General features: G+C 54.1%; 1 protein-coding gene across 1 annotated transcript; it reads right to left on the bottom strand.

Moving 5' to 3' along the window:
* Positions 1 to 3,228: 3,228 nt before the first annotated feature.
* On the bottom strand, positions 3,229 to 21,435 carry NCF4 (neutrophil cytosolic factor 4). Its single transcript, XM_060023925.1, has 10 exons — positions 21,235 to 21,435; positions 15,740 to 15,824; positions 15,136 to 15,289; positions 12,890 to 12,960; positions 9,517 to 9,644; positions 8,264 to 8,321; positions 7,488 to 7,586; positions 5,108 to 5,238; positions 4,763 to 4,828; positions 3,229 to 3,595 (listed from the first exon to the last, which is right to left on the bottom strand). The coding sequence occupies exons 1-10, from the start codon at positions 21,264 to 21,266 to the stop codon at positions 3,400 to 3,402; spliced, it is 1,020 nt and encodes a 339-aa protein (XP_059879908.1). The 5' UTR covers positions 21,267 to 21,435; the 3' UTR covers positions 3,229 to 3,399.
* Positions 21,436 to 24,376: the final 2,941 nt, after the last annotated feature.

Below are 24,376 nucleotides of genomic sequence, written 5' to 3'. Positions count from 1 at the left end.
GTATTAATATTTATTTTTGCTTTATTTAAGAATGTCTTCCCTACTCCAAGATTAGATAGGTAGTATTCTATATATCTTCTCAAAGCATTGCTTTTCTTTCCTACAATCTAATATATCTAAAACTGCCTTTGGGAATTGTTTGACTTAGGGATTCAGTCTCATTTGTTTGGGATTCCGTACAGTTGAGCAATTTGTCCAAGTGCCATTCTTTGATTTTCTTCCTCCTTTCCCCTACAGATCTGCAAAGCTACTTCTATCACATATCAAAAATCAGGTACGCATGGTATTCCTGGGCTGTTTGTTTTGCTCCGTTGCTAGATTGTCAATCCCTGTCCCAATATCACACCATTTTCTTTTCCATTGCTTTACAATGTCTTTTTTTTTGCGGTACGTGGGCCTCTCACTGTTGTGGCCTCTCCCGTTGCGGAGCACAGGCTCCGGACGCGCAGGCTCAGCGGCCATGGCTCATGGGCCCAGCCGCTCCGCGGCATGTGGGATCTTCCCGGACCGGGGCCCGAACCCGTGTCCCCTGCATTGGCAGGCGGACTCTCAACCACTGCACCAACAGGGAAGCCCTCATTGTAGTTTTGATTTGCATTTCTCTAATGATTAATAATGTTGAGCATTCTTTCATGTGAAACATTGCTTTTCATTAGAAGGTCAGGAAGGGGGCGTGCGTAGCATTTTTCCAGGAAGGATGGTAACATCTCACCAGTGTTTTTGTTTGTTTGTTTGTTTGTTTTCCGCCCGTCCCTGCACTGAATATGCACCACTGGTACAAGCAGTTGCTAATCAGTCAGGAGATATTTCTCTGGTTACCCATGCTGTCTGGTTTCTCTGGACAGCACTTCTTATCTGAACTGAAAAGGGCTGCTGCTTCACATTTGCTTTCTAAAAGTCTCTTGCAAAATGTCTCTTCCGGCCCACGCTACCCTGGATCCATGCAGGGAAGGACGTTCTTGGAAATATAGTTCCAGCTTAGCTAAGTCAACACAAGCCCAAAACTTATGTTCACCTTTTTGTTTATCATTTGTTCTTGCATCTCAGACTATCCCTCTAGGGCCATTCTCCCTCTTCTCGAAGCATGTACTTTAATGATACTTTTAGTTCAGGTATCTTTTCTTTTTTTTATTGAAGTATAGTTGATTTGCAGTGTTGTGTTAACTTCTGACGTACAGCGTAGTTCAGGTATCTCGATGGCAGATCCTCAGTTTGTAGCCACACTTGACTTCATTTCACCTTCATTACTGAAAGAGAGTTTTTCTGAGCATAGAATTCTAGTTTGAAAGTTATTTTGTCTCAAAAATCTGAAGATACAATTATATTGGCTTTGGCTTCCATTGATGCTGTTGAAAAGTCCACTTCTCATTCTAATTGTTGTTATTTTGTAGCGATCGCCACTTCTCTCTGACTGCTTTTAAGATCTTCCCTTGCACTTCCATGTTCTGTAGTTTTGAAATATTGTAGCCAGTTGTGACCACTTTTAATTTATCCGGCTTATCCAAACATGCTTCCAGGCTCTGGACGCACTGGCTCAGCGGCCATGGCTCACGGGCCCAGCCGCTCCGTGGCATGTGGGATCTTCCTGGACCGGGGCCCGAACCCGTGTCCCCTGCACCGGCAGGCGGACTCTCAACCACTGCGCCACCAGGGAAGCCCTGTTTAATGATTCTTAAACAGATGTTTCTAGTGCATTCTTACGGTTGAATTGTACTCCCCCAAAAGATACGAACCCCCAGTGACTCAGAATGTGACCTTACTTGGAGATAGGGTCTGGACAGAGGTTATTAAGTCAAAATAAAATGATCAGGGTAGGCTGTAATCCAATATGACTGGTGTCCTTATAAAAAGGGGAAATTTGGACACCGAGACAGACACTCACAGAGGGAAGGAAAATGTGAAGACACACATGAAGATGGAGGATTAGAGTGAGGTGTCTACACGCTAAGGGATGGCAAAGGACACCAGAAAAGTACCAGCAGCTAAGAAGAGGCAAAGGAGGATTTCCCAGCAGGCTTCATTGGAAGCGTGGCCCTGCAGACACCTTGATTTCAGTCTTCTAGCCTCTAGAACTGTGAGACAATAAGTTTCTGTTGTGAAAGCCACCAGTTTGTGGTTATTTACTTATTTATTTTATTTTTGGCCTTGCTGGGCGGCATGTGGTATCTTAGTTCCCTGACCAGGGATCGAACCTGTGTCCCCTGCAGTGGAAGCGTGGAGTCTTAACCACTGGACTGCCAGCGACATCCCTGTGGTACTTTGTTATGACGGCCCCAGCACACAGATGTAGGGGGCCGTGATGGCCTGGAATAGCGCTTCCACAACACAGGGCTGTGGGGATGAGAGGCACTGGCCGCCTGCCCTTTCTGGGGCTGAAATGGCAAACGACGGGGAGCTGAGGGGAGAGGGGTCCCCCATCTTCTTGGCTGCATTCACTCAGGATAGCGCATCTGGAGCAGAGTTTCCATCACATGGAGCAGGGGATGGGGAAGGGAGGGGAGCACATGGAGGCTCAAATGCCACAGACTCAATGTTCTTAGAGATTTAGTAGGCTTTTCTAGAATAAATACTTCTCCACTTCCTGTATGCCCTCAGAACAATTTCCAGAAACTTTCAATGGTTGGTTTTTAGTATCGTTCATCAGTTAAGCGGTTGTGTCACTGGGGAGGGGCGTCCGCCAAGCTCCTCCTGCCGCCCTTCTGGAGGTGACAGCTATTGCCATCTTAGCTGCTTAGGAGAGAAAAAGCTTCAGCTCACAGAGGAAGATCCCGTCATTCTGCTTCCTTTTCCTCCCCAGTGGGGCCAGAGTCTTCCCTCCGCTCACCCCCTACTTACAATGGAGACCACCAACACCACGACCCAGGTCTCTGCCCCTCTGCAGAGCAGCAGCAATAAGGCAGAGGAAGCCCTCGACCCTGGTCATGCGGAGGGCTTGGTGTTGGCCTGACCCAGAGGGCTCCCGGGGCAGTATGACTTCCGTGAGGCAGGCGGCCACTCCTGGGAAAGGGCGTAAAAGGGAGTGACCAGAAGGGACACGAGTGTCGCTGGGTTTCACCACACGTGGGGACAGGGCGAGGGAACAGGGCAGCTGGATTAGCGGCCCAAAGCCAGGGCCCCCTTCCGTATATAAATGACCCCTCGGTGACGCTCATTAATGGGTATTTTCCTCTCTCTCCTCTCTCTCTTCAAAAGACACTATCTTCCTCAGTCCAGCACTTTGAGATGAAATGGTTTATTTAATTCAGAGACCAAATGTAGAGATGGTACAAGCCGAGGCCAGTAGGTCCATCTGGTGCAGAACCAGGAAGTGTGTCCCGTGCTCCCAGCCTTTCTTGGTCCTAATCCTCTCCGAGGGCTCTTTGCTAGGTGTCCCCTCACTGCCCCAGGGATGCCGCTGGCTCAGGGGACCGTGTTGTAGACCTTGTAGTTGTCCTCCTGGGTGATATGCAGCTTCCAGGGGAAGAGGTGCTTCTGGGAGGGGAGACCTTGGGTCCACTTCACCATGAGCCTCACATCCTCGTCTGATAGCAGCCGAACCAGATCCCCCTCGGCATCCTGATAATTGAGGGCGATGTCCTCCCTCTGGAACTCCCGCCTGGGTGGGAGAGATCAGGGTTCAGGAAAGGTCCAGCGGCCTTAGGCCTAAGCGTGGGGGCAGGGAGAGGGGACAGAGGGAGTTTCAGGGCCGGGATCTAAACATCAGAAGAGGTCAGAGCTGGACACCAGCCCTGTCATCCGAGTGGTCCAACCTCCTACTATACAGATGGGGAAACTGAGACCTCCAGGGGACAACGGGACTTTCACAACAAATTAGTGGTGCAGCTTGAAATGTCTTGTGCATCAATGTGCTGAAGACGTAAGAACCGTCATAGGGAAGAAGAGTGGGTTTTGCCGGGCGCAGAATAGAGCAGAAAAAAGCCCGTGTATGTGGCTATGGAGAAGAACCTTTTAAGGATTGGAACCGTCCCACCTGGGGTGCAGGTAGATGGGAGAAAACATCCAATTTTCCATAGGTAATCTGACAAAATGGGTCAGAAGCCCCATCAGACTCGCAAACACCCTGATCCCCAAATCTCACTTCTAGAAAGTCGTCCTAAGGAAATAATCAGGCAAGTCAGCAAATATGTGAATCCCAGCACTACTGACAGTAGTAAAAAAGCGGAAGATAACTTCAATGGCCACAGATGGGGATGTGGCTACAGCAGTTACCGTGCATCCGCAGAACGATGCTGTGCAGCCAAGTAAATAATATTTAAGGGGGAGCGGGGTGCAGGTGGGGTGTGTGCTGAAGGAATCTGAATACGTGTCAGATAATGAGAGGAGCAAAATGCGAGGGGATTTCACCTCTTTACGTTTTCTGTGATTTCTGACATTCTTTTGAAAAAATAATGAATAGATATCGCTTTTGCAGTCAGGCATATAACGATGCTATTTCCATTCTGTAAAATAACTGTTCGTAACTCAACTGGATCTTGGGAGGTGGTGGTTCCCTGAGGGCGGAGGGTCCAAGTCCAAGGTTTTGAACCTAGAGAGACTTTAGCAAATCCAGGCCCACAAACTGTAAGCCCCTTTACCTCTCTGCAGCCCCCCCCACTCATCTCTAATGTGGAGAGGCGATACCCACCCCTCAGGGCTGGGCTGTGGATAAAACAAGAAGGTGAAATAGATGCAGAACCCCCAGCCCCTGAATGCACTGTTTCCCCTTCTGTTCTCTCCTCCAGGGTGTCTGACGCCCCCAGTGCCTCCCACCCCAGCCCCTCACCTCATGAGCTCCAGCAAGTCCTTGAAGAGTGGGGTGCTTTTGAGGTCTTCCTCCACTGCGATGTCCCTAAGGGGACAAGAGGCAGGGGTGAGGAGGCCGCAGGCTGGAAGGGGGAGAGGCGGATGAGGCTGGCCAGGTCGTGCTGGACCCTGACACCCCGTGACAGCCTTTTGGCTTATCCGGAGGGCGCTGGGAGCCCCTGCAGGCTTTTAAGTGTGTGTGTTTGGTGGGGGGACATGGGATCTGGTTTGGGTCTTAGAGCCCAGAGTGTGACATGGAGGTGGGGGAGGGGTGGGGAGGGGCAGGGAGGCTGGACAGGCCCCTCCCTCCCAGCAGGCCACTAACTTGATGGTGCTGATGGTGTCCTCATAGTAGTAGCAGCGTAGCCAGTTGGTGGGGTCCTCCTCCTCCGGGAAGTCCTTGAGGATCTTCACAAAGGACACCGGGAAGATGCCTGTGGTTCCCCGGACAGTGCCCTGTGGGGACGGGAGGGGGAGAAGGCACTGCCCTGCCTGCTATCAGCAGAGGCAGCGGGGCCATGCCCCGGGGACCCGCCCCTTTATAATGACAGGACAGGCGGATGAGCTCTGGGTCCCCTCAGGCAGAGGGAGGAGAAAAAGTGGGCAAGGTCACCAAGCTGTTCACCCCAAGGCGTCCATTTTAGAACAAGTTAAGACCTGAATTTATCTGGAAAGTTGCTTTCACCTCAGTCATTGATTCACTCAGTCATTTATTCAGAGGCTTCTTGAGTGCCGGCTACGGAGCAGGCTCTGGGCACTCGGAAGGGATGAAAATCCCTGCCCTCCCTCCTGGAGCTTCCAGTGTGATGGAAGGCGACAGACAAGGCACAGGTAAACAGGTGGACCTCACGGGGACTCAGGTGGTGGTAGGCGCTCAGGGAGAAAATTGTGGGGGGAGGGAGGAGGGAGGGGTGGGGCCAATTCACTCATTTGTCCATGGATTCCATCTGCTCTAGACCAGACAGCCAGAAATCTCCCTCCAGCCAGGCCTCTCTCCTAAACTCCATCCAAGACCCAGCCACTGCCTGTGCTTTGTCACCTGTTCTCTTAACCTTCGCAATACTATGGAAGACATATTGTTTCCGCCCCCTTTTACAGACGTATAAACTGAGGCTGAAGTGCTACCCTCACTCCTCCCCAACCCTCCCTTCCATCTGAGGCCAGAAGTCGGCCAGCATACTGACTCATAGAACCTTCTAGAAAACAAGAAGTCAACAAACATTTCCTGTTTCTGGAGAATGACCCAGCAATACCCCTCAGCTGTAACAGCTTGTAGACTGCCTGAGACAGAACTCCGGGACTGGCGTAAAATCAAAACCGCCAAGTTGCGAGACCAACGGCTGGTCCACACTCCTCTCCAGCCCCTGGATGCCAGGGACCCTCCCCTTCCCTCAATGATTCCAGGACCCCCGGGGGCTGGCCCTGCCTCCTGTGCCATGACCTCCTTCACACACACACCCCCAGGAGCCCTGAGAAAAGAGAGTCTTTCATAACTATAGGACTTAACCCAAAAGGCTGGCACCAGGCCAGGGCCTCCCACCCGGTGACCCCCGTCCCCCACCTCCAGTCATGCTATGAACCCTTGTATGGGTCACGCTTGCCGCGTGCAGGGACAAAGCATCGCCAAGATGCCACACGCCCAGGCTCCCTATGGGCCGAGCCCTGAACAGCGGCGCCTCCTTCAACCCTTCCCGGAAACCTGTGAAGAAACGGCCACTGTTAGTTGTCTCCATTTATGGGAAAGGAAACCACGGGGTTGAGTAAGTTTCCCAAAGTTGCAAAGCTAGTTAAAAACAGAGCTAGGATGTCACGCCAGACTCTGGAGCTCAAGTCTCCCTCATCACCTTCACCCGCTCCCTGCGTGGTGAGTAACGTTACCCCAGATTACGGACAGTGCGTCTCAGCTGGGTGTGATTCTGCCCCCCAGGGCCAGAGGTCTGGGGACATATTTGATTGTTGCATCTGGAGGGGTGCTACTGGCATCTAGTGGATGGGGGCCAAGGACGCCGCTAAACACCCCGCAGTGCACAGGTCAGCCCCCCAACAGAGATCTGCCTGGCCCCAAATGCCAGTAGTGAACAGGCTGAGATACCCTGTTATAGACCAAGAAATTCAACTCAGAAGGTTAACTGACTTGCCTAAAGCGACTGTTGGTTGGGGTCAGTACCAAAGGCAAGGGTAGGCTCAGAACCCGCTGCTCCAGCCACACACAGCTGTATCTCCTCAGGCTTCCCCGGTCCACCTGCCCAGATCCCCAGGACTACCTTTGGACAGCATCTCTTCCCTGGGGCCTTCTCAGATACCTCCATGTTCTCTGATCCCCTCACAGACTTGAAGTGACTTCACCTCCAACTTAACTTCTACCTCACCTCCATCCTCACCTCCATCCTCACCTCCAACCTCACCTCAATCCTCACCTCCATCCTCATCTCCATCCTCACTTCCATCCTCACCTCCATCCTCACCTCCATCCTCACCTCCATCCTCACCTCCAACCTCACTTCCATCCTCACCTCCATCCTCATCTCCATCCTCACCTCCAACCTCACCTCAATCTTCACCTCCATCCTCATCTCTGTCCTCACCTCCAACCTCACTTCCATCCTCACCTCCATCCTCATCTCCATCCTCACCTCCATCCTCATCTCCATCCTCACCTCCAACCTTACCTCCATCCTCACCTCCATCCTCACTTCCAACCTTACCTCCAGCCAGTCTTTGTTGATCCGACTGAGAAGAAAGATCACATCTCCAACTTTGAAATTCAGCTCCAGTTTGCTGTTCCCAGTGAAGTCAAACAGGGCCTGGGGAGAAGGTGGAGTGAGGAGGGAGGGAGGAAACATTCACTGAGCTCCTGCTAAAGTGCTTACATGCTTCAGCATCCCATTTAACAGATGAGGAAACTGAGGCTCAGAGAGGATAAGTGACTAGTCTGAGGCCACTCTGTTTGTTAGCGGAGGAGCCGGGTTTAGAACCCATGTCTCCCTGACTCCAGAATGGTGCTCCTTCCAGGCCTGCCAGGATAAGCATGAGAGGGAAGGGGCCAGACTCCATGGACTGGGCAACTCCCCATCCCCCAGGCCTCACTGGGGACTCCAATGCCCCCACAACCCCTAGGGCATTGACCACACTGGTTTTGAAATGCTCATTTCTAAGGGTGCATCCCTGGGGAGCTGTGTGAGCCCCTTGAGGGCAGGGCCTGGTCTGAGTCACCTCTGAAGCTTCAGTCCCCAAGGCAGGGCTGACCCAGAAGAGCTTGCTGAATGAATGATGGATGGGTGGATTCCCCTTTGCCTCTGTGTGCTCCTCACACGCCCTCCCCTCAGCTGGCTGGGAGTCCTCAGGCGTCCAAGGCCATGGTTGTGGGTCCTTCCACCCCCACCCCCAATACCCAGCCGCATCCTGGGCACACAGCGGGCGCCAGCAGGACGGGCTCAGTGGCTGAAGGGTGGAGCTAGGCTGCTGCCCAGTGGTGAGGTACCTCCGCTCGTGGAGCTGCCATGCGGTCAAAGCCGGCGCCTTGTGGGGACGTGCTCTTTCTGTGGAGAGAGAAGAGGGGCTTGTCACCTCTCCTGCTTCTGTGCCCGGAGGAGACCCTCAGCAGAGGCAGGAAAGGCAGGGGAGGGAGAGGGTGTTAAAGATGCAGCTACAATTGCTCCTCTGGACCAGCACACTCCCCACAGCTTTCACTGCCCTGGAGGAGGATTGCCTCCCCTTCTGTGGACCAGGAGGCATAGGCTCACATATACATTTGCTTAGTGCCATAGCTTGCCAGCCCTTTCACATTACTCCCACACTCAACCCCTAATTTTTCAGCTGAGGAAATGGGCTTCAAGAAGTGCTGAGCTCCACCCCAGGACACAGGGCTGCTGTGGGGCACAGCTGGCATTCAGAGCACACCTGCCTGGGTGCACAGGGGAGATGGCCAGGCACCACACAGAGAGGACGCTCAGAGATACTGGCTCTCCCGTTGCAGAGCACAGGCTCCGGACGCGCAGGCTCAGTGGCCATGGCTCACGGGCCCAGCCGCTCCACGGCATGTGGGATCTTCCCGGACCAGGGCACGAACCCGTGTCCCCTGCATCGGCAGGCGGACTCTCAACCACTGCGCCACCAGGGAAGCCCAGCAGCAACCATTTGTTTGGAAGCCCAGCCCTATTTCGGTGGCTTGGATTTCTGAAGACTTTTTCCAGCTTAGGAGGGGCTGGAGGGAGCTGTGGGCCCTTTGGAATAAGGGAGTGAGTAGCAGCGCCCCCTGGGGACCAGTGTGACACACCAAGGAGCCACAGCCGGCCCCATGGAACAAAAACCAAGCAGGGACAAGGCATCCCGGGAGAGGCTGGGAGGAGTGTTTGCAGACAGAACGATCCCTCCTCCCTTCCCTTCTCCTTCCTCCTTTCCCTCCTCCCTACTCCCCCCAGGCACCCAAAGCCCTCGGACCATCCCCAGTGGCTGCTGAGGCACTAAGCTCTCCCCGTCAATGGCCCAGCCCCTGTCCTCCAGCCCTTACTGTCAAACACACTTCCTGTCCTCTAGGCCCTACGCTTGATTTCCCAAGCTCACCTAACAAGCCAAACCACCCTGGAGTGCTTAGGTATAGACCTGGTCTCTACTCCTTGCTTCTTTCAGGGAAAATAAGAGCCTTTGCCGCAGAGGCCTCTGGGACAGAGCGCCTGATTAGGAGCAAGTGGCCCAGGGCTCTAGCTGATGAGGGCACAGGGGCCGGTCACTTACACTTTCCGGGTGCGCGGGCGGAGCCGTCGGAGAGCCTGGGGCACCTGCTCCGCGTCATAGGACGACTGGTAGAAGAAGATGCGGACGTCCTCATCCATCAGCACCCAGATGGGCAGGCTGAGGAGGTGCTGCATTTGGGGAGGATGCAGGACAGGTGGGGTGGTCAGCAGAAAGCTCTTGACATTGCAGCCCAGCTGCTCCATCCCCGTCCCCCATGCTGGGCCCACCTCTCTCCACTAATGGTCCTCTGCCTGATAACAAGTAAGACATATTTTAAAATCTCAGTAGGCTGAGGGTAACACGTCACAAGGTTTGCCCCTGGGTTCAAGGTCAGGAGGGGGCCAACTTGCTTGAGAACAGTTCATTTGGAAAAGACCCAAAGGCCTTCAGACATGACGATAATGGTGACGACAGGTAACGTGATGTGGTGGTGACTGTCCAGGCACTGCACTGAGTGCCTCACGGTGTGACCTCGCTCCATCTAACAATAACCTGGGAGTGAGGGCCAGAAAGGTGAAGGGGCCTGCCCAGGGCCACACAGCCTAGCGAGTGACACCCAGAGCCGTCTGCCACCAAGGCTCATCCCTTACATCAAAGCGAGACAATGGTGGGGGACGTATTCCCCAAATAACCCAAATTAACAACAGTTAGTGGAATTACAGCCTAAAAACATGCTTCCTGATACTTCATCTCATATCACAGTTGGGGAAACTGAGGCTCAGGGTGAGAAATTGCCCGGGCCGGTGGGCAGAGCTAGGAAGTGGTGGGGTCGGGACTCTCAATCAGATGCTGGTTACACCCACCACAATGCAACGACCCTCAGGCTGTGAGGATGCAGAGTGCCCGGGACCTGCCAGGGTCCCCCCAAGCTGCCCACTGCACGGGTCCCCAGGAGCACTGTGATTGGCTTTGAGCGCTACCGCTCCAGAGGCACCCAGACCCCCTCAGAGAATTCCACGGAGGCAGCAGCATGGGGAGGGGCGGGAACTCCTCTCCAGAGGAACTGGGAACGCAGAGCCTGGAAAAGACACGGTTGTCCTATAGGGAGGGCAGGGGGCCAGCCCAGAGATGGGTTCAAGGGCACAGAGAGAGCCAGGTGATGCCCGGGTTAGCATCCCAGCTCTGCCGCCCATCTGGGTGACGTGGAGCAGGGGTGCCTCTGTATGTTCATTAATACAATGGAGGTGATATTATTTCCCCCGTGGAATTGTGTAAAGATTAAATAATTGAATACGTGCAGAACACTTAGAACAGCATTGGGCATCTAGCAAGGGCCCTATCCAAGCTGGATATTATCATTGTTGCTGTTACTTTTATTACAATACAGCACAGTGGGTAAGAGCACAACCCTGGAGTCACAGAGATGTGGGTTCAAATCCCATCCTACCACATATGTACACTACCAGATGTAAGGTCGATACCTAGTGGGAAGCAGCTGCATAGCACAGGGAGATCAGCTCGGTGCTTTGTGACCGCCTGGAGGGGTGGGATAGGGAGAGTGGGAGGAAGGGAGATGCAAGAAAGAAGAGATATGGGAACATATGTATATATATAACTGATTCACTTTGTTATAAAGCAGAAACTAACACACCATTGTAAAGCAATTATACTCCAATAAAGATGTAAAAATAAAAATCCCATCCTACCTACCTAACTGCTCTGTGACACTGAGTGAGTGACTCTACCTCTCTGTGCCTCCATTTCCTCACTTTAAAATAGGGATAAGAGTATTGAACTCACAGGTTATTGAGGGAATTAAATAAGCCTATTTATTTATCCAATAAATATATATCAAGAGCCTCCTTGTTGCCAGTGAGAGCACTCCACATAGTTCTAGGCAATTGTCATTGTCACGCGAGCCCTATTCTTCATGAGCACAGAGGTGCGACCGGTGGGTAGAAGTCACAGGGAGTCGGGCTTTTCTAATAGCTGTCCGACAATGGACGAGCAGCCTGGGTCAGGGGAGAGTGGTAGTGAGCTCCCTGTCTCTGAATGTTTCAAGCCCAGGGTGAGGTTACCATAGTACTGATTGGCCTCTGAGCTTCGAGGAACCCACTCAGACACAGACAGGCAGAGATGAGATCCTTCAGGCTGCTGGTTGCCAAGACCAGGCGTGGATGGAAGAGCTCCAGCTCCACAGCCCCTGCTCCCTCCTTCCAGCCCCGCTGGAGGAGAGTGGAGCCGCCGGCTGCCCAGAAGGAGCAGCTGTCGCAGCGCCCCCTGGAGGGGAGATGCCTCCAGTACTGGAGCCCGTGGGCTTTCCCACCCTACCTCTCCTCTGCCCAGAGCCCAGGATTCCTGCAGCCACTGGGGAGGGCAGGCGGCCACCTCCTCCCTCCCCCACCCCCTTTATACTCCTGGGGTCCCCTCATTCCACTAGGAGTCATGCTCTCTCACATTCTGGAAGCAGGTTCACAGTTTACAAAGCACCTTCCTGTCCTTTTCTCAATAGATCCCAACATCACTCCCCTCCTGTGAGACAGGAGAGCTGGGGGCACGGCTCCATTTCATAGGTGAGAAAACCAAGTCCTAGACAGAATGAGCAAATAGCCCTAAATCACCCACTCAGTGTCAGAGCAAAGACCAGAGCACTTAGCTCGGTGCTCTTTTCCCGTAAGAGTAGAACAGGGAGGCCTCACTGTCTGTGACGATGCCTCTGGGCTATGAAGAGGGCTTCTCGCCCCAGTTTCCTAAGGTTGTCATCAAGCCAAGGCTTGCATGCCTCTAGTGATAGGGTGCTCACTACCTCACGAGGAAAACTATCCCTCTCTTGCCCAGCTCTAATTGGTGGAAGGTCTTTCCTGACCAGCCTGGCTCTCTGCCTTTAAGATGTTCCTTCCTCTGCGTTCCCGTCCTCTGAGGAGGTAGACAGTTTACAGGTTGGGGAATACACAAGGGCATCCATCCAAGGCCCATGCATGCAACTAAAATCCAGCCTGTGGCCTGTTCATACAGAGGTGCTATGTGAGAAAGCCGGGGCCTTGGTCTGCCGTGCCCTTGTTATACAGACCGTACCCCTTTATGGTTTCATGACCCACCTGTCTGTATTCCCCCTGGACAGCGGGGACCTTGGGGCAGGCATTGGATCCTATTCTCCTCTGTACCAGGACACCCGGCACAGCCATTAGATTTGTCAGTTCAAAGTGTGGCTCTCTGAACTTTCTCCATTGCTCCTGTCCCATCCCCAGGAACCCTGAGGACACATCCTGTTTCTCTCCCTAGGCTTGGCCTTTAAGGATTGAAGATGGGAACCATCAGAGCAGAAGAGCCAGCCCTAGTTCCCAAAGCCATGCCCAGGGATGGTGCCTGGGTCCCGCCCATCCTCAGCATCCTGGGCCCTCCCAGGGGCCCCCTGGCCTGGCCCCTCTGTTACCTTCATATAGGCGTTGAGGGCGGGTATCCGCATCTCGGCAATCTCCTGTTTCACACCCACGTAGACTTTGGCTGAGGAGACACAAAGAGCTGTCCTGGGAATCTGACCCAAGAGTGTGGCCTCTGGGCCCGGAGCTGCCCACCCGGGCCAGGAACCCTCCACACTGGCTCAGCGCTTTTCCCTTTCCTCTTCCCACAGCGCTGCGGTGGCCACCATCCAACGTGCATTTTCTGAGTTGTACTATCACCAGTTGATATTTTTCTTGTTTTAATTGTTTATGCATTGCCTATTCCTACACACACACACACACACACACACACACACACACACACACACACACAATTCTTCGCTCTGAGAGAACAGGATCTTTGCAATGCTCACAGCTGTGTTCTCATCACCCCGGCTGCACATTCGTGTCACCTGAGAAGCATTTAAAATCTCATTGCATAGGACTCACCCCAGAACAATTAAATCAGAATCTCTGGGAGTGGGACTCGGGCATCAGGATTCTTCTTTTTTTTTTTTTTTTTTTTGCAGTACGCGGGTCTCTCACTGTTGTGGCCTCTCCTGTTGCAGAGCACAGGCTCCGGACGCGCAGGCTCAGTGGCCATGGCTCACGGGCCAGCCGCTCCGCGGCACGTGGGATCCTCCCGGACAGGGGCACGAACCCGCGTCCCCTGCATCGGCAGGCGGACTCTCAACCACTGCGCCACCAGGGAAGCCCATCAGGATTCTTTAAATCTCAAGGTACTTCCAATATGTCACCAAGGTTAGGAACCATGGTGTAGAATAATGCCCAAATCGATAAATATTTGTGCAGTGGATGGGTGAATCATTCTTCACAAGCAAGGCAGAGTGTTTGCGGGGAAAGGGAAAGCGATGACGGCTGACCAAAGACAAATGTCCTCTCCAGGAGCCTCAGGTGGGGGTCCTGGGAGAACTGCCCACCCAGAGAGCCCCCCAGAAAGCGAATGTGAGACGGGTCGGCTTCCTGCTGCCCGCTGCCTGTGAGACACACCGGCTGGTGTCTGGCGGTGTAAGGAGGGTAGCGTCTGAGGTCTGGGGTAGAGAGAGACATTGGGGAATTAGTAGCCAGAAAAGGGCAGTTAAAATCACAGGCATGGGTCAGATTGCCTATGGGGGAGTGAGAAGACAGAACTGAGGATAACGCTACAGAGGATGCCCGCCTTCCAAGGAGCACCAGCGGAGGCAGAGATCTTTGAGGGGCCTCGGGGCTCAAGGAGGCTTGTGGCCAGAGTGCCCACTTAGGGCACGTGCTTGTTTAAAGATGGAAGAGAACCGAGCCCTCCCGTGGCGAGGCTTGGCAGAGAATCAGAAGATAAAGGAGAAGGTGAGTCTACAGGGAGGAGAGGTCAGCTGAGATCAAGAGGGACCCCTCCTCCCTGCTGCTCGGAGAGGGGGAGGGGCGGGGCGGGGCCAGGGAATGGGCGAACCCCTGGGAGACAGTCTCCTCCCTGGGGCTGGATGCTGGACACTGGAGGCAGGGAACCTCGGGCACTGGCTGAGGCAGAGAGGAAAGCAAGCTGGAGGCAGGGTTTGGAGTTTGAGGAAGGGAAGGTCAGGAAGTGTCTTTGCTGTTTAGGGGAACGGTGATTGGATGCAGCCTGCAGCGTGTGCAGGGCACAGCCATGACCACTCCGTGGACCCGAACCCCCACTCTGGTGGAGTTTTCTCCTGCTGGGCTCATGCAGGTTGGCCTTGAGAAGCCAGAGGTTTGGGCCTGTCCAAGGTGAGGACGGAGCAGGGGAGGCAGGTCAGGAGACAAGCGGTGAGGGGACTGTCCAAAAGCAGAGGTGCGCGCCCACAGCGTCCCAGCAGAGCAGGGAAGCAGGGGGAGCCGCGGGGACCTGGGGAGTGAGAGGGCAGCTCCCCCACAGGGGACAGAGGGAGGGCTGGAAGATGAGTCTGTGTTTAACGTGGGAGACACGGGGATTCCTGTCTCGAAGAGGAGAGGCCCGGGCTGATGCGCTCCGAAGCTGGCGGTGGATCGCTGAAGCAGGGCGGCCGTAACGCTCATTGGAGAGCAGGGGGTCAAGGGCTGTAAGTCCGGAGAGCCAGAGGTGGCAGCCCATGGCTGGCAGGAGGGGGGCCGTGGACTAAATGAACGGTTTTCACTAAAATAGAAGGGTTTGTGCTAAAATAGAAGCACCGATCAGCGCCCGCAGAGCTGGGAGGAGAGGCTGGCGGGCGCCGCTCCATCCTGGGGCAGCCCGTTGGTGGCCTACCTGGGAGCGTGGGAAGGATGCAGGTGTAGGGGCTGGCCTTGTTCTCCGGCCCGAAGCGCTCCTCCAGCTTGCTCTGCAAGGCGTAGAACTGGCGGTAGCGGCGGTAGATGAGGTACTTAGACCCCCCTTTCGTCTTCACCTCGATGACAAAAACCTAAGGAGGACAGAGGCCAGGGGGTGGGGCCTCGCAAGCCAGGGGGTGGGGCCTCGTAGGCCAGGGGGTGGGCCTTTGCAGACCAGGGGGTGGGGCTTTGCAGACCAGGGGGTGGGGCATCGCAGGCCAGGGCCAGAGCAGGGGAGAGGTCCACAGGTCCTAGGGTCAGAGCAGAATTTCTCGACCTTGGTATCACATGTGAGGCCAGGTAATTCTTTGTCGTGGGGACTGTCCGGTGCACCGCACTGCGTGAAGCAGCATCGCCGGACTCCAGGCAGTAGACGCTCTGCCCCAAGCTGTGACAGTCAAACCTGTCTCAAGACATTCACTGCCAAGCGTCCCTTGGACGCGGCACAATCGCCCTGTTGAGAACCCCTGGGATAGAAGTGAAGAGAGGAGAGCGCTGGAGGCTCAGAGGTCAGAGGGTGAAGGTCCAGGGGTCTCTCTTACAAAGTGGCTGGTGAAGCCTTTCTTCTCCTCGATGTCGGCGATGTTGGCTGAGGTGGCAATGTCGTCGGGAAGCTGGTTGAAGTCGCTGAGGGAGGCGGGAGGAGAAGAAACCCTGGTCATCACCCTGCTGTGTTGGGTGGCCCCTGGGTGTGAGGCCCCGTGCAAAGTGAACCCGTGTACCTGCATTACCCCGTTCAACACCCCTCTCGTGCCAGGCAGCGACACAGACCAGACCTTGACAGTGAAGGCATTTGGAATCGGAGCCATATATCAACAGCCATAGGAGAGTCTAGCAAATCGCTTTGGGGCTGCGTTATTCATCCGGGAACAGGGAATCAAGCACCCCTGCCTATCAGACCCTGTTCTAGGCCCTGGATCACAGGGGTAAACAAAGTCAACACACACCTCCCAGGGAGAATGGCTCATTATACCCGGGGGGAAATCCTCACAGAGCAGGTGACATTGGAGCCAGGTCTAGAAGGCTGAATAAGAGTCCACCAGGTAGGACCGGGGAGGGGGAAGGGCCTTCCGGCAGAAGGAACAGCACATGCTAAGGGTCTGAGGCCCCAGGAGTGGTTCCAGGTCTAGTGTGGCTGGAGTCTGGTGTGATCGGAGACTGAATAGGCGGATGAGGCCAGGTTGAGGAGGGTCTCCAGTGCTGAGCTGAGGAGTTTTATAGGCAACGGGGAGCCATGTAAAGCTTCAGAAGAGAGTGAAAACACAATAGGACCCCGGCTTTAGGAGGCCATCTGGGGTGGCTGCATGGAGAGGAAAAGGAGGGCAGAGACTGAAGGGACAGAGCGCCCCTGGGATGCCCTGAAGGGGTCCAGCTGAGAGAAGATGTGTCCCTGAGCCAGACAGTGGCGACGGGAGGAGAGGACAGACACAAGGGACACCACCCTTGGCAGGCACTCTTCCATTTTTGTGTCCCCTGCTTCTTCCTGCTAATCAAGCTCCATTTTTTTTCAGGGTGGCAATGCCTAGCCCCAAGGTGATAGATGACCATTGGTCTGAGCCAAACATACTAATCCCATTGCTGTTTCCCAGACCCCCTTGCAGCTAGGAGCAGCCCTACGAGCAGTTCTGGCCAATGAAACCTAAGAGGAAACCTAGAGGCTGTAGCAGCCTCTAGGAGAGTGTTCACTTCAAGATCCAGAGGACTGGACAAGGCTAGCATGGTCTCCTGCCCTTTCCCCTTCTGCCTGCCTGGAAAGCAGGTGAGACATCTGGAGCTGCAGCAGCCACATTGCATCCATGAGGCAAAACCATGAGACTGATCACAGGAATCTCTGGAACGCTGGTCCTGAAGTCACTGAGCTGCAGAACCAGCTGTGACCTCTATGTCTGGACTTCTCGTTATGTGAAAACATAAACCCCTGTTTGTTTCAGCCACTATCAGTTCCTCTGTTCTCTGCAGCCTTATGCATATCCGACAGACACACCACTACTTTGTGAGTCATTCCAGAGTTACGACCAGCAGGGTTTGGAGACGGTTTGGACGTGGAGATGAAAGAAAGGGCAGTGTCAGGAGTGACGCCCACATGTCACCCATATTCTGACCAGGATGGGTGGGTGGGGGGGAGCCTGGTTGATGGGCTCAGTTTGGGGCATGCTAATCTGAGAGATCCCTTGGGCACACAGGTCGAGGTCTGGCAAAAGGCGGCGTGTGGCTCTGGAGTTCAGCGTGGGTGGGGCTGAACCCCACTGGAGTGGGTGTGGTAGAAACCATCTGCCCTGTGACTGCTGGTTAAGACCCCCAGGGAAGAGCAATCACTGAGCAGAGGAGGGGGCTGAGAGGGACAGATGGAGGAAGAGGAAAGGGACCGCCAAGGAGATGGAGAAGGAACAGCTAGGGGTCTCTGAGTCCAGCCGATTGTGAACAGATGAGGAAATGAGAAGCAATTAGCAATTCTGTTACCGCTGCAGCGATTGGGAAACAGAGTGGGAGTGGGGGGCAGGGCTGCCCCGTCCGAGCCTCAGAGCTGGCTGGGACCTCAGTCGATATTGGTTTCAAAGTCTACACACCCAGTCCCAGCCCTTGCTGGTCCCCACGTGACCTGGGCTGCTTGGGGTCTCAGGCTACCTCAGGACTCTGGAGGCTGGCGGGGAGGTGACTCAGGGTGCCAGCGGGCGGGAAGAGGAAATCCCCAGCACTTCCAGAGCAATTTGGTGGCGGCTGGCAACCTCCCCACTCACTTTCCACACATGGTCCTGTGGTAGCACCCATGGGAGAAGCTTCCTCCTCCACTTTCTCCCCTGAGACTGTGCATTTCCTGGGTATTTCACCCGCAGTAGGATGGGGGTGGGGCAGGAAGAAACCAGAGAGGTAGAAATGGCCCCTTCCGGGGAATCAGGAGGGTTGGGTAATGGTAACTGCAGCTAACGATTTCCTGAGCACACACCGAGCACCAGGTGCCTTCTAAGACAGCGTCGCCTTCCTCCAGACAAGGAAACTGGGGCACGCAGAGGTTAACGAACTTGCCCAAGTAAGTAAAGAAGCTGGGATTTGGCTCCAGAATTTTGTTCCCAAACACTGCTGCACTGGCCCTGGTCTGAAAGCTCCCAACAGCTTGCTGCGTGAACTCAGATGAACCGCAGCCCCTCCCTCCCAGCCTCAGTCACCGCATCCAGAATAATAATAATAACGTTGTTAGCACCTACTGTAGCTCAGACCCTGTTAAGAACATGAGGACATGGCCTCTGCCTTCCTGGGTCTCATAGTTGAGTGGAGGAGTTGGACAAATAATTACCTAATTTCAGTGGTCCTAGAAGCTGTGAAGGAAAAGCCCACGATGTTTCGAGCTGCAGCAGGAGTCTGGCCATTATTGCATTCCCTCAACGAATTGGTAGTCGTGGGCAAAAAAGCTTGGCAAGCAGAAAATTCTAAGACGAGGGTGACGTTTATCAGAGAGAGAGAATCAGGGGTCCTGTGTATATAGGACAAGGTGCGCTCAGATCAAGGATGGTAGGGGAGGGCTTCCCAGAAGAAGTGGCACCAGGTCAGGGGGAGAAGTAAAGAGGACCTGGCCCCAGGATGACAGGCAAGTGAAAGAGCGAGTGCAAAGACCCCCAGCCATGCAAGAGGAGGCACGTTATGAGGGACGAAGCCAGCGAGACAGGCAGGGCCTGCTCACGAAGGGCCCCTGAGCCTCACCCTTTGGTGGTGGGGTGAGGAAGGGGTTACGTCGGGAGACCTGTGTGTCATGGGGCGGGAGAGCACAGGTGAAAGATGAAGACCTGAATTCGCGCTCTGCCGTCACCAAGGTCAGCAGCCTTGGGGAGACTCCTCTCTGCACTCTGGCCTCTCCCCGACTCCAAAATGGGGACCATGGAAGTATTTACATCCCTGGAGGGTTCAGAGGTCACATCTGTAACAAGCACAGCTGGAGAATCCCCACGAGAGCAGGGACCCTGCTCACTGCTGCATCCCCAGGGCCCAGAACAGCCCCGGCACATAGTAGGTACTCAGGGAGACGCAAGGCCACTCCCTGTGTCTGTCTTTCAACAAGTCTGCTTTGCGCCACATGGAAATAGCCTGGCTGCCAGGGGGTTGGGTGCGGGGAGCTGAGCCTGGAAGTTGCTGTATCAGGGCGACGCCAGGGGCGCAACAAACCCGCTGCAAGTCCCAATAGAATAGCTGCCCGCTAGACACTCAGCCGGGACCCCTCTGAGCTGAAGTCAACTCAGAGTCCATAGATTCATATCGTTCGTGAGAAGTGCATTTTGGGGGCCTGCACGGGAAGGGCTGAGTAAGGCGTGGAAAGACCCTGAGGCAGCAGCTAGTTCAGGTTTTGTGCTGTCTGCGCACAGTAGGTGCTCTAAACACGTCTGTGGGAAGCAAACTCCCTCCCCCCACGGCAGTCCTTTCCATCTTTAGACGTCTCGGGTCTTAGAAAGTCCTACTGCCAGAAATCTACTGCCCTCCCATCACATCCTCCGCTTCGGCCTCAAGCATCGGGGCTCACTTTCAGACAGGCATCCAGGTGCAGGGAGGCTGAGAGACCCCAGGGCCTGGCTCTACAGCTCCATGAAGGAGGGGAGCAGGGCGCCTTTCCTCCGTGGAGGGCCAAGGACATCTGCAAAGGGACGGGGAGCGGGAGGGAGGGGACACACTGTCCGGCTGGCCGGCTCTGGTCATCCTCTCTCTGACCCACGTGCTCTGAGAAATAGGAAGTACCACCAGCCTCAAACAGCAGCTGTTTTCCGAAGGTTTGGGTTGGCGTGCCAGGCCCAGTCTCCAGGGAGGACTCGTGGGCTGGAGGGGCTGGGATCTGGGGGGAAAACCTCACCCCAGCCCCGAGCACCACCCTCTGTGGCTCTCAAAGGCCACTCTTGAACTACCCTCCAAGCATTTGCTTCTGCTGCCCCTCCCGCCATACACACAAGCCTTCGGGAATTCCACCCCGGGTTCCACTTCCAGCCACAGACTCCCCCACAGGCCCTCTGCTGCCCACTTCGGCCCAGAGCAGCCTAGCCCATCTCCAGTGACCCTCAGAGCCACCTCCACACTGTTACCACACTCTGATGTCACCTGCTGGTGTCACCTGCTGTTCCAATCCAGGAGGGCAGGAGCCAATCCCTGTGTCCTCAGGTCCCCCTAGAGCTCGGAGCACAGGCCTGGCTACTGAGGAAACATCCAGAAAGTGTCTCCTGAGAAACGAGGCGAGGCCCTGACAAGGCTGTGCTCTGAGCCCCAGCCTTGCCATTCATTCCATGTGACCCTCAGTAAGTAATTTATTCTCCTTGGGGGCTCAGTTTCCTCACCCATACAGTGACAGGATTGGACCACAAGGATCTAAGAACATTTTCCAGCTCAGTGGTCCATTCATGCCTTTATTCCTTCATTCATTCACTCACCAGCATTTACTGAGCACTTAGTCTGTACTGGCGTTGTTCAAACCCTGGGGATATAGCAGTTATCAAAAGACATAAATACCCTATGGGACTTGCTTCTAATTGGGGAGCCAGTGGTAAAGAAAACCAATGAGTTGAGTATAGACTATTATGCCTGCAATGTAAGGACTACACAGGAAAAGGAAACAGGGCAAGTGTTCAGAGGGGGCTATCAAGGAAAGCTTCTCGGAGGAGGTGATATTTGAGACAAGCCCTGGAAAAGAGCCAGATTCTACGCCTCTGTCTGAACAGAAAATGAAAAGCCATTACTGAACAGTGTGGAGCAGCAAGGCCCAGCCTGGGCCCCAGGACACCTGAGTTCCCGTCCAGACTCTACCACCCACTCCTGCGTGACCCTGGGAAAGTCACTCCCCTCTCTGAGCCTCAGTGTCTTCATCCGTGCCTGAGGGAGGTGAGCCATGACTTGGAGTTTCCTTAAAACAGTTCTCAGAGCCTGCATTTCTGAGTATTTGGGTTCTGACTCAACTCCAGTCTCTCAACTTTCGACGTTGATAAGGGGCTGCAGGAGGGCAGGCCTCCATCCCCCAAGGCCTGCCAGGAAGAGTGAGGAGGCCCCGGGAGGGCAGCGCCCCTGCACTCACCTCTCAGCACGCAGCTGTTGGGCCGTGGCCATGGCTGTCAGTGGTCCAGGGGAGGGGGTGGCGGAGGTTCTTTCCCAGCCAGGCCCAGGCTGAGTTTGCCCCTCACTTCCCTCCAGCCACCCTGCGTCTCGGCTGTGGTCCCAGGAGTCGTCAGGAGCTGCCTTTAGGGAAACCCCAGCCTTGCTTCTCTCAACTCTAGAAGAAGCTCCTCCCCCAGGCCCTCTGGGGCTGGCCTGTGGCCCACACTTCCTCTTCCTCACCTCCCAGCTCTACCACAAGTGGGGAAGTGCGCACCCGCTGACACTGGGTATGCAGGAGTGCACTGATGTGGGGGGTGTTGGGGACTTCCTCGATGTCAGTTCTCGGGGCCAGGCTTCCGTTGGGCATCAGAGACCTCCTCTCCATTAGAGATCGGGTCCCTGTGCTGGCCCAGCCACCACGGGGACTTATAACCTTGAGGAGTCACTTCACATCCACTGACTCATCAAATCCAGCCTGCACCCCTTCACTGTTGAGACTTACCCAACCTATTCCCTAGGCCTGGAGTGCTGGCCTCCACCTTGCCTACCTTCCCAAAGGCCCAGGTCAGAAGCCACCTCCTCCAGGAAGCCTCCCTGGTTCCCCCAACGAAGTTAGTGCTTACAGGTGCTTGTGTCATATTAGAGTGTGAAGGTTGGTTTATGCTTCCGTCTTCCCCTTTTCCTGGAGCTCTGGGCTGTACTTTCCTCATCCCTAGATCCCTGGGCCTACACGGGCCTGCCATAGCCAATCCTCCCTACAGGGCTGTCACGTTACAAACCTGATCACACCATTCCCTGCTTAAACTTTAACTGCTTCACCCTGCACTTAGGAGAAAGTCCAAACTTCTAGCCCTGTCTGCCTCCAAAGTTCTGAACACCCTACTGGCTTCCCCAGCCCCCTCTCCCAGGCTGTTTCCTTCCCACACTGGCCTCTAGTCCATTTCTAGAATGTTCCAAGATGTTTTCTCCTCTGGGTCTTTGTGCATGCTGTTCCCCTGCTGGAATGTTCTTCCCTGTCTCCTTTAGGGCTCGACTTGGAAGTCACCTCTTTAGGGAGATCTTCCCTGAACACTCACCCTACATATGTCACTCTCTCTCTGATATTCTCTCCCAGATCCCTGTACTTTTGCTTTAGAGCATTCGGAACTATTGTAACTTCATGTTTGTTTGTGCATTTATATGTTTGACCACTGTCTTCCCAGCTAGCGCAGTGCCTAGCACATTGCAAGTGCTTACCCAATATTCAGGAAATGAACACAATGCTTCTAGTTGGTGATCCTGTGGCCCCTCTAACATGTCTGGCTATTGGATTCCGAGGGAGCTCTCCCTAGAAGTTCACAGCCACACCCAGGAACCCCCAACTGGTCACACACACACACACACACACACACACACACACACACACACTCATATTCCCATTCATATAAACTCATGCATCACAGATACAAAGTAGAAAGGCAGCAGGAAGAGGATATAGATGATGGGGAAACCGTGCCTTGTACCATCACAGAATGGGCCCTTCTGACTCCCTCTGCCCCAAACCCATGCTGAATTAAGACCCCCCAGGACTGGGACAGGGTTCTGCAGGGACAAACCCGGCTGGGTGGAGCCTGGAACCAGGACTTCCCACTGCAGTTCCTTTGTTATTTCCCAGACACAGGGACTGGGAATACGAGCCATTCTCAGGATCCCAAGGGCTGTCTGGCTCCAAGAATGAAGGGCAGCTGGAAGCCTCAAGTCCTTCCTCTGAACCTCGTCCCGCTCTACCCAGCCACCCCAAGGGACCTTCTGCCCCCAGTAGAGTTCAGGGTGGAGGCAGAGTCCCCAGGAGGAAATATGCTCTGGGCCCAGCACTACAGTCCTGACCCAGTGAGGATCTCCCTCCCTCTCTTCAGGGCCAAAGGCTCTTCTGAAACCAAGATCCTTTATGGACTCCTTGGGAGGCAGAGACCGCTTTGGAGAAGGACAGAAGAGAAGACAAGAAAGGAGAAAAATGGAGAGAGATACCCAATCAACAACTATTTACCAAGAAAGGCATTTAGAATATAGATATAAACTAACATGGCAGGGTGAACACAAGTTGAAATTTCTCATCCTACTCCAGGCATATAAAAACTGCTAGATAATAAATTTTTAAGTATTTTAAACATAAAGAGTCCAGCTCAAAAGCAAGAACGTGTAATTTTCCGATTTTAAGAGAGGGGAAATCTATACCAGTGAGAGGCACGCCACACCCAATGGGAAAACCAAGGGTGGAAATGGGTTCATAGGGCTGAGATTTTAATGCCTAATCTGGGACTAGGTCCAGGCTATAGGTCCTGCTCAGTCGGCAGGAAGTCAAACCTGCGCTCCCAGTGTGAAACTGAGTGTCAGAACTGATGAAAGGAATAGAACGTCTCAGCTATCAGCCTGGGGTCACTGCAGGAATTGAGATACTCTCCCAGGCCATGGGTGGAATGAGAGAGACATACACCAGATCAGAGCCTCAAGGCTGAAATGTGCACTGATCTAAGATCTAAGCTGCCCACATGGTATAGAATTCCCAAGCTGCAGCATTACCTCAAAATACTTTGGAGTCCATGAGCCTGCAGAGCAATAGCGAAACTGTCCCGTGGTCTCACAGACCAAAATTACAAATGGTGGAAAGAGCCTCTCCACTATGAAAGCTAGCTTATAGACCGAACGTACAGAAGAATTCACACCCAAAGAGCCAGAAATAATACAAACAATGACTCCGACCCAGTCCCTGGTGTCTCAGGGTTCCGCTCAACTGGAAGATGAAACAACTAAATGATCAGTAACAGGACAGGGTTACTTGTGGCCGATGTGGCCATTGTCTGTGAGTTCCAAGAGGGGCAAGCGCTGAGCCGCGGCTGGGGTCCAGGAGGACGCTGGCCTAGAGTTGGTCAGGAAAGACAGGAAGTGACAACAGTTTTAGCCAGAAAGTAGGATCCAGCACTGACATGCGACTGTGTGCATCATCATACGTGTATAGTTAAAAACACATATTGTATACAAACGTGTTTATAAACACGTACAAGTCTGTGTAGACAAGCGTGAGTGTGTTTATGCTGTGTCTATCCAAGCATGTGATGTGTACAGTAGTGACATTGTGAGTCTGA

Source organism: Delphinus delphis, chromosome 11, assembly GCF_949987515.2.
Source record: "Delphinus delphis chromosome 11, mDelDel1.2, whole genome shotgun sequence".
In the NCBI taxonomy this organism is placed as follows: Eukaryota; Metazoa; Chordata; class Mammalia; order Artiodactyla; family Delphinidae; genus Delphinus; species Delphinus delphis.
Note: the sequence above shows the minus strand (reverse complement) of the source record. Positions and strands in the feature narration are given on the sequence as shown.